At 46.4% G+C, this 9241-nt stretch overlaps 1 protein-coding gene across 1 annotated transcript; it reads left to right on the forward strand.

Annotated features, from left to right (window-relative positions):
- Window positions 1-545: 545 nt before the first annotated feature.
- On the forward strand, window positions 546-3191 carry LOC146204229 (uncharacterized). The gene is made up of 3 exons (XM_084586313.1): window positions 546-661; window positions 2357-2809; window positions 3078-3191. The coding sequence occupies exons 1-2, from the start codon at window positions 551-553 to the stop codon at window positions 2759-2761; spliced, it is 516 nt and encodes a 171-aa protein (XP_084442439.1). The 5' UTR covers window positions 546-550; the 3' UTR covers window positions 2762-2809; window positions 3078-3191.
- Window positions 3192-9241: the final 6050 nt, after the last annotated feature.

Genomic DNA, 9241 nt, shown 5'->3' on the forward strand with positions numbered 1-9241 from the left:
GCTGGTCCAAGTAGGCGAGCGCGGCGGAAAAAAAAGTAAAAACAGAGGGAGGCAGCCGAATCGCCCAAGGGACGAGCACAATCAAAGGAAAAAGAAAGAAAATAAGCCGAAAACACATGAGAGACGCTATCTGCGCTCACCGCGCGCCGTTAGGAAGCAGAGAGTGAGAGAAAAAAAAAAAAGGAAAAAAGTAACAGTGTAACCTTGTGCGCGAGCCTACATCGGAAACCTAGAAAGTAAGATAATCGAGCCACTCTCTTAAAACCGCCCCGAGACAAGCTCGGGCCAAATGTCCGCGGGAATGTTGGCCCTTTGTTTTGCGTTCTTTACCTTCTCCTGGCGACCAGCGTAGGTTGCACGGTGGAGCGTGGTTGCAGCGTTTTTACTGCTGCTTATCGTTTTTCATCAGGCTTCCGACACGGAGGGCTCCTCCTCTCTTTGGAGGGCAAATGAGAAGGGGGGAGTAAAGGAGTGGACTCGCGGATACCCCTTCTCCACCCGCTGTACATTTTCTTACTTTTCCCAGCGTTCGCATAGACTGGGTCAGCCCATGATTTCGCTCTCAGGGTCTCAGGAGTATATAAGTTGGTACGACCACCACGGCAGGCATCAGAGTTTCACCAGGAACCTCCTGAGGAATACCAGAATCATGAACACCCTCGTGAGTTGCATTCCCTTGTCCGGCACTAATGGCTAAGACACGGCAGCAGTGGCGCTGTGGTTCGGCTAACCCTTCAGACACCGTGTTTGCATCGCTGCATGAACTGGCCACCAGGGTAGCGGGAACATTGCTCCTGGGCGAGTCCCATGCGCCTTGGTGACCGGTGACAGGGCTGTGCTGTTCTTTAACCTGGTCCTTGGAGATCGATCCTTATTAACCGATGATAACAAAGGCCATTTCTCTAGCCGTTCCCCGAATCCTGCACGTATGCATGAACAGCTTAAACAGGGCTTCTCCTTAGTTTTCATGGCCAATGGCAATGTGCGGAGTCACTGAATACTGCCTCCGTAGTTGGTGACTCCGCTGCGTTGCCGACGGCGCTCCTAACTATCGTAAACCGCATCCTCTCTGCAGAAAATGTAGCTACTACTCACACTCTCTTCGGAGAGCAACTTGCAACCGTTACTCAAGCGTCCTTCTCCTTGTACTCTTCATGAGTACGCTTCACGCAAATCTTCATGCATCCACAACCCCAGCAGTAACAACAACAGCCGAAGCTTGTGTGAACATGATAGTAGGCGAAAATAAGCGCGGGGCTACAAAACGAAGAACATGCTTTAAATTTGTCAAATTATCCTCGATAGTGGGGTTATTCCTCTCGCAATGACGATACCAGTTTCGCTCGCTTTAGCAAAGACAGTGGGAAACAGGCGTGGTCTTTCGTCGCATCTTAACCAAGCAAGCTCTTCTCTTCGTACCGCCGCCTCCTGTGTTTAATTTCCCGCACTACTCACAAGTTCGATCGACAGAAGCGTGACCGGACTGTGAAAGAGCGCGGGGCGCGCCTTGTGTCCCTTGGGCGATCGCGTGCGCGGCGCGTCTTTGATTTGCCCGTTGTTCTGTGCCTCATTCTTGTCTATATCAATGTAATAAGCTAGATAATAGGCACGCAATGCATAGACATGACGGACACCCGTCGCGGATTTATTATTTTATTTCCTCAAACTAGGGGGGAGGGGGGGGGGGGCTACCAGGGCTCTTTCTTTTGCATAGAGAAAGTTTTGTTTCACATAACCAGCCGCTTTCGCGTTGTACACCGGGATTAGCACTCGTGCGCATGGGCGTATCATTCAGCGGAAGAAACTTTTTGGCGTCTTAAATGTAACGCGGAATGCAAAATTAATTTCTTCAGGTTACTGCTAGCACTTCGTTTCGTTCCTAATTGCCGTTTCATATATTTCGTTCAGGAATGAACCATTCGTTGCGCTATGGCTTTCTCGTGGCATATCTGTCGCTCGGGAAGGTTGGCTATGGTCGCGAACCGAATTAGCGTTGGTGGTGACCATGTGACGGCAATACTTTTTAATGGGTACAAAGTAGACATCAAGCAAAGTTGCTTCAAAGTTGACCGTCTGCCCTCGAATAAGTCAGGAAAAGTGAATAGGAAGACGAGGGAAGCACGAACGCTCGCTTTGTTTTTTATACTTTCGCAGTGGAATATCGAGAAGGAAGCTTGCACGGGAGCAAACTTGTAAACATCTCACTAATCCTAAAATCGTTGACAGTTACACTTCTGCGTCCAGACTACGCCGTCTCCACGGAAGTCTTGCCGCTCGGGATAACATGTCCGTATTTTCAACGCATGCCGTAAAATGTCCTTACATTCTCACGACGTTTTGCACTTAAACTACGCAGGTCGTCTTCGCCGCCCTCATTGCCTGCGCCTACGCCGGTGGCTTCGGCTACGGCGGATATGGCGGATACGGCGGATACGGCCACGGCTACGGCCACGGCCACGCCGTCGCTGTTCCCGTCAAGACCGTCTCCTACGTGAAGAAGCCCGTCGTCAGCGTCGGCTACGTCACCAGGCCCGTCGTGAGCTACGTCAAGCAGCCCGTTGCCACCGTCTCCCACACCGTCCAGCCCGTCGTCTCTGTTAGCCACGCTCTCGTCCACGCCGGCGGATACGGCGGCGGATACGGCGGCTATGGCGGCGCTGTTGCCGTCGGCGGCTATGGTGGCTATGGTCTTGGTTATGGCGGCTATGGCCTCGGCGGATACGGCGGATATGGTGGTTTCCTCAAGGGTGGATACCACTAAAGCGGATGCCCAGCGTAAACTACGCCAGCTGTCTTGCTTGTACTTCCGGTGCGTGCTAAATAATATATTATTTGCTTATTATAATATATTATATTATTATTGTTGAATAGCGAAGTTGACTCCATGGAATATATTGCGGCACTAAGGCTGCGTTTAACAAAAAGTCGCGCTCTTTCTAACCCAAAGAAGTTATAATTCGCTATGCGTAAATGGTATCGCTTGAAGATTGCAGGCGTCAATGAACGCATCCAGCATAGCAAACAGGTCTAACCAGCCAGGCTTGTGTAAGAAAAACTATTTCTTTCTGGTTTTACAGGTGCCAAAACACCGGAGGCGGAATCGAGGAAAAATTGCACGCTTGTAGCATACTGCTACTTGTGTATTTATTCTGTACAAAACAAAAATAAAAGCTGCCATGATTTATGCAAGAAATCGTCTTGTGTGCTTTCTGTTCTGAAGTGGTTTTTGTCCACCATCGTGGACTATAACAGCTACGTTTCAGGACAGCTACGCACCATTATCTAGCGAGCGGTGTTTGCCTGATGGCCGAAGAAAGTGCGGAAGGAGGTAATTGAAGGCATAAGTATAATATACGCAAAAGCCACAAGAATAAACGCAGGTCTGAAAAGTAATTCCTTTGAAGGCGATCTAAATATGCTTATTTTTCAGTCCAGAACAAGGTCGCTATATTTCTCCCTAGTATGCAGACAATAGAACTCTCATTTCGCTCTCACCTTTACAACGTGATTGTTTTTACACAAGCAGGGAAAGAAATTGGTATGGACAAAAAAACAATGACCACACTCGCAGCAGCGAAGACAATAAAACAAGAAGGAACGCATATGTGACTTCATTAATGTTCTTGTTTTTCAAAAAATAAGTACACCAGCGAGGCTCGGTAACTTTTCAGGCAAGAATGCTGCTTCTATATTGCTACGGGGTAGCTCCGCTTGGGATTGCAGAGAGCGGACACGGGAAACAATGCTTTCAAGCAACAGGCGTTTTCTGCAGGCACCAGCCGACACTTCCCCAACGTCGTCTTCTCCAAACATCACGAGCTTCTTCCTTCCTTATGCGCATATCAGTACATGCACCGCCTAATGCGTGCATGCACTATACATGCACACCAGAGCTTTCAGGCTTCCGCTCGTCCTTGAGCGCTAACCCTGGATTTGTGTAATTGTTTCTACAAGTTTCTTTTCCCCACTGAATGGCTGTTTTTCGTTATAAACTCATATCGGTACGGTTCTATTGCTTCAATCAGAGTATAGGTTGATCAGAGGTGATTCTCAGCGGAGAGCAGCGAAGAGCAGGCAAGTCGGGAAGGAAAACCAGCATGACAAAAGTACTCGCAGTTTATTATCGTCATGCTGGATTCCGTTCTACTTTTTTTAAGGTAGACAAGAAATGCGGCCGAATGAGAAACACGTTTCGAAAGCATGCACAGAACATCGGAGAGGAAATTTGAGGCTGGTGTAGGTAACCGGGGAACAGGGCGCGTTCGCATATATGCCGTTCGGCTACCTAGCAGGCGTACCTCTTTTGAACTCCGATGATAAATTGGTGTGAAAATGAACCACAAATATTTCTTATCTATACTCTATACTACAGCATATTTCTCATTTGTTTCAACAGTTTTCATTCTTTTTTTTTTTTTTGTATCTAACAATTGCTCTAGAGAGAGCCGGAACTATCTGAAGAATACGCGTTGCAATAGGGGAAGATAATTCGAATGTTTACCTGCAACGAGTAATTGTACGGGAAGGAGTGAATTACATACGGTACTCAGCAACGTATGAATTATTCCTCTCCCCAACAACCCGACTTGCATAGCCACGAAGTGCCGTGCCGAAGGGAAAGCGTATAAATGCAGTAAAAGCTCGGGCTGAGTAACACAGATTTCCATCCGGCCCGGACGGGGAATGGTCTTTCGGGTAGGCCTGGACGTGACCCCGTCGCCGTGAAGCATCACACATTTCTTCAGTGCACGGGTTGGGTCTGATCTACTCAAAGCGGTGGTACAGGCTTTCAAACTCCTAAATGATTTGGCTAAACACCGCACAAAATAACATCAAGCAGTGGACAAGTATTCTAATTCCGTATCTTCTTTTCATGCGTGTTTGAACTAATAACACTTTTTACTTATTTCTTTTCCGGCGTAATAAACATTTTCTATTAACATTGCCTGTATTTCTGGAATACATTACAGTTTGGTTTATTGGGTTCGACGTCCGAAAGCGTCCCAAAGAGACGCCGTAGCGGAGAGCTTCGGAAATTTTGACCATCTTGGTTCTTTAACATGCAATGACATCGCACAGCACACGGACGCCTTGCTTTTCGCCTCCATCGAAAAGCGGCCGTCCCAGCCAGGAGTCGGTCAAGTGAGCAGTTGGGCGCCCTAACCACTGCGCGACCGCGGCGGGGCGAATACATTACGCCTGACCGCAGCTTTCTTGGAGTTTCCAGTACTCACTTTATCAATGTGCCCCGTCACTTCAGCCAGCACGAGAGGTAATAAAATTCGCCTTCTTTTAGCATCGGAAGTTGTGAGGAAATCTATCTACATTTTTATTCTTGCGTCCGCTGTATGAGATTCCCCGCAGGCTCCAGTATTCTGGTTGCATCCGGTCGCAGAAGGTGACGGGAAATACTTGTTTTCTGTTGAACAGCAACTGACGGGGCAAAGCTGATCGACGTGTGCCGGACCGGACCGCACTTGTGTAGCCAGGATCAGCCACGACAGGAAATCATTGGACCAGAATCGAGCCCCGAAATGTAGCCACCTACACTATTCTAATCAGCACTGTTAAATGATCAGGTATGCTCTTTTAAGGCGAAAGCCTTTAATGGCTCATCGTTGTCGCCGGCAAAAGTGTCACGCTTTTGAGGTGGCTCTGACACTTAAAAAATAAATTAATAAACCTTGTCTCCCATCCCCCGATGGGAGACAAGGTTTATTAATTGAACCTCCATCCCTTAGATCCCCAGCCAAGCACTTTACCACTGCGCCACTGCGCTTTTTTTTTTTCTTTATTGCCTGTTTTAAGTTCACATCAATTCAAAAAAGATCCACAATAATGGTAAAACTAGCAACAACCAGACTTCGGCTGTCACGAAAGGTTTAAAATTTCTTGAGGACAGCCAGTTCATCGAGCACACTGATCCAGTCAGGTGGATCAGAAAGCACCCGGTACGTTTCTCTAAGGAGCAGCACACTCTCGATAAAGTTCTCGCGTACAGAACACGTGTTGACATCTGCATGTTGCACTTGCATCCTTGTTTTCCACAGGCTGTGGAGGCCCAAGACCATGACTAAATCCAAAGGAATACCCCCACTATCGACTGGAAGGAACCGTATGCCATACGGATCTAACGTTTGTCGTTTTGATCACGAAGGAAAAAAAAACGCGAGACAACCTGTCGCAAAAAGAGATGCACAAGACCCAAGCCCCCCGCCTTAACAGGAAGAAAGAGGTTGGTTCTGCTGCACTTTTCCCATGTTGATGCCCACATGTAAACGGCAAAGACACGATGAATTTTTTGAATGCTAACACGCGTCGCCGCAAGCAGATTCATTACGTGCCATATCTTTGCCACAAGGAAAACATTGCACACATAAGCGTGTGAGAACATTGACAACGGCTTGCCCTGCCATGAATCAGCTTTCTCTCTCGCCCTCTCTGCTTGGCCAGCCCAGGAAGGGGTGGGATCTTGGTACGATTCAAGCGGCACGCCTAAATACTGGGTCGGCAATTTTGACCATTGCAAACGAGAAAAGTATTCAGGCGTAACATCCCAGTCTCCTGCGCCACGCCCCCCTTTTTTTTCTGACATGGTATTTATTACACGTGATGATGTACAGGAAGGGTTATGTACACAGACACTTTAAAAAGCACTTAGCCGTTGCTGAGCTGCACAACAGATAACACAACTAAAAGGCAGGCAAAGATAAACACCGTGTCACCAGCGGAAACCAGTAAGGTTGAAAAGAAAATGTTGCAGCATCATTCTGCTAAGCTATGAAGTCCAATAAAGAAAAACATGTCATATGGTTAGTAATCACATTGTGTAACAGCAAGATACCGCACACTGTACAAATTTAGAACAAAGTATTTCATTAGAGTTCTTTGCAGCACGTCCCAAAAGAGAATTGCGTCTCTGCAATTAAATAAACAGTGCTCAATTGTTTTAGGCACATCACAAAGACGGCAGTTTACAGAAGATACAAAAATATTTTCCCTATGGAGCCATATGTTAACAGGTAGAGCTTCGGTGTGTAACTTAAAGAAAAATGTTTTCGTGCAAGGAGAAATCTGCATTATGCGCACCCTGTTTAGCACATCATGACCCTTAAGACCAAAGTATAAAGAACGATACAGTGGTGGCGGAAAAAGCATTGCTATCAATTTCTTGTATAGACTCTTGCGCGAAACAGAATATAAGTACTCATTCGAGAACCGTACTGTCAAAAGCCGCACCGAAGCATAAACTTCCTGCACAAATCCTAGTAACTGTGGGCGGTCAGCAAAATCTGAGGAAACCACTACGTTTGGAAGCAAATTCATGAAATTAACTTGCAAGATTGCTGTAATAATTGGATGTGAACAATCACGAAAAAAAAAAAAAAAGAAACGGGCCTCACATACAGGTGCACTAAGCCGAGCCCGCTGCGCAAACAGGTCTGAATAGGTTATCACGTCAAATCAGTTGAAAATTTTATGACCAAATAAACGTCGCAAATATTCGGTGAAAACGCTGAATGGAGCACAATGGAGGACCTGAAGCACGTAATACATTTTTGTCTCCAAAAACATGTTGCAGGCCTGAGCCCGACCGAAGATTAAAAGCCGATAGGGGACAAATGTATGAGCATAACGCTGGACAACTGGAACTCGCTCTTTCCAGAAATTTGCACTTAATTTCATGCAGTGGAACGCCCAGATATTTAGGGGGCACACATGATAATTCACTCCTGCATATAGGGGCGGTGTTGAGTCCCACGAACCAAACCAAAGGCCAGAACTCTTAGAGTGATTCATCTGAGCACCAGAAACAATGCCGAACTGTTCTATGCTGGATATATCTTTTTCTATGCTTGGTTTGTCAGTGCAGAAAAACGCAAGATCATCCGCATATGCAAGTACTTTAACCTCATTTCCAAGGAGAGGGAAGCCATGGATACTACTGTTACGTAAAACACTCAGACAAAGTGGCTCCAAGTAAAAAGAAAAATGCAGCGGAGTCATCGGACAGCCTTGCTTCACAGAAGAGTTCTTTGGTACGGGGCTTAATCGGCGGCCATTTGCAATCAGGCGATTCGAACAATTCCTATAGCAAGGTTGCCCCCCCCCCCCCCCCCCCTTCAGTACTACAGAACCAACATTTGCTCGCTCCAGAAGAGAAGACAGGAATGAATGACGAACTCGATCAAATGTTTTTGCGAGATCGACCTGAAGTAAAGCAGCCTGATGAGAGCAGGAGCACGATTTGAGGATTGTGCGCGCAATGTGTACATTACTTTGAATGGCACGGCAACTCAAGCCGCGCAAGTCTGCTTAGGGCCAGTGAGAGCTGACATTTGCGAACTGTAGGCGATTTGATAAAATTTTGGCGAAAATCTTGTAATCAACATTTTTCAGTGTGATTGGTCTATAGCCTTCCACTGAGCGTAATTTTTCTCCATCAGTACTCTTTGGAATTAACTGTGTGAGATTTTGTAAATGTCTCGGGAAGGGCCTCTTCATCAAAACTCATCACGAAGACATCTAGCAAGATAGGAGCAAGAGAACAGTTTTAAAAGCTTTGTAAAATTCAGAGGAAATGCCATCAGGACCAGACGTTTGTGAGAGAGGTAACTGATCAATTGCCATTTCTACCTCCTGCTGCGTGAAATAGCTACTAATTACAGAACAATCATCTTCTGATAAAGGGACCACCAGGGATGTGAAACGCGAGATAATGTCAGAATTTCTCACAGGAGTAGTGACACTAAACAATATCGAGTATGAATCCACGAATACGGACGCAACCTCCTTCGTACTCATAACCAATGTGTCATTACGCATTAATCCCGGAATCAGCTTTGCAGTCGCATGATGACGTTCATCAAGCAAAGCTTGCCGCGCTGGGCGTTCACAGTGCAAAGCACGCTTGATACGAGATCGAATTAAGGCACCCCTGTATCGTTCCGCATCATGCATTTGTAATAACTTTTGACACTAGCAATTTCGTGCGTATATGAGCCAGAGAATTCACATTCTAGTTCATACAGGTTGCACAAGCTTTTGTTAAGTGAAGTTCCCTGAAGTTTCCTGTAGAAAGGTTGTGAAACGCTCTTCATAATTTCCCTTATGTACAGTGAGAATGATAGCGAAATTCTGCAAGTGACAAATACTGCGCTTTTCCTTTTCTATAGCCGAATTATAGAACGCCGGTGAACTTCAATGCGTTCGATGAAATGCTGGTTGTGTTCGACAAGGG

Source organism: Amblyomma maculatum, chromosome 1, assembly GCF_055883805.1.
Source record: "Amblyomma maculatum isolate TAMU_Amacu chromosome 1, ASM5588380v1, whole genome shotgun sequence".
Classification (NCBI taxonomy): domain Eukaryota; kingdom Metazoa; phylum Arthropoda; class Arachnida; order Ixodida; family Ixodidae; genus Amblyomma; species Amblyomma maculatum.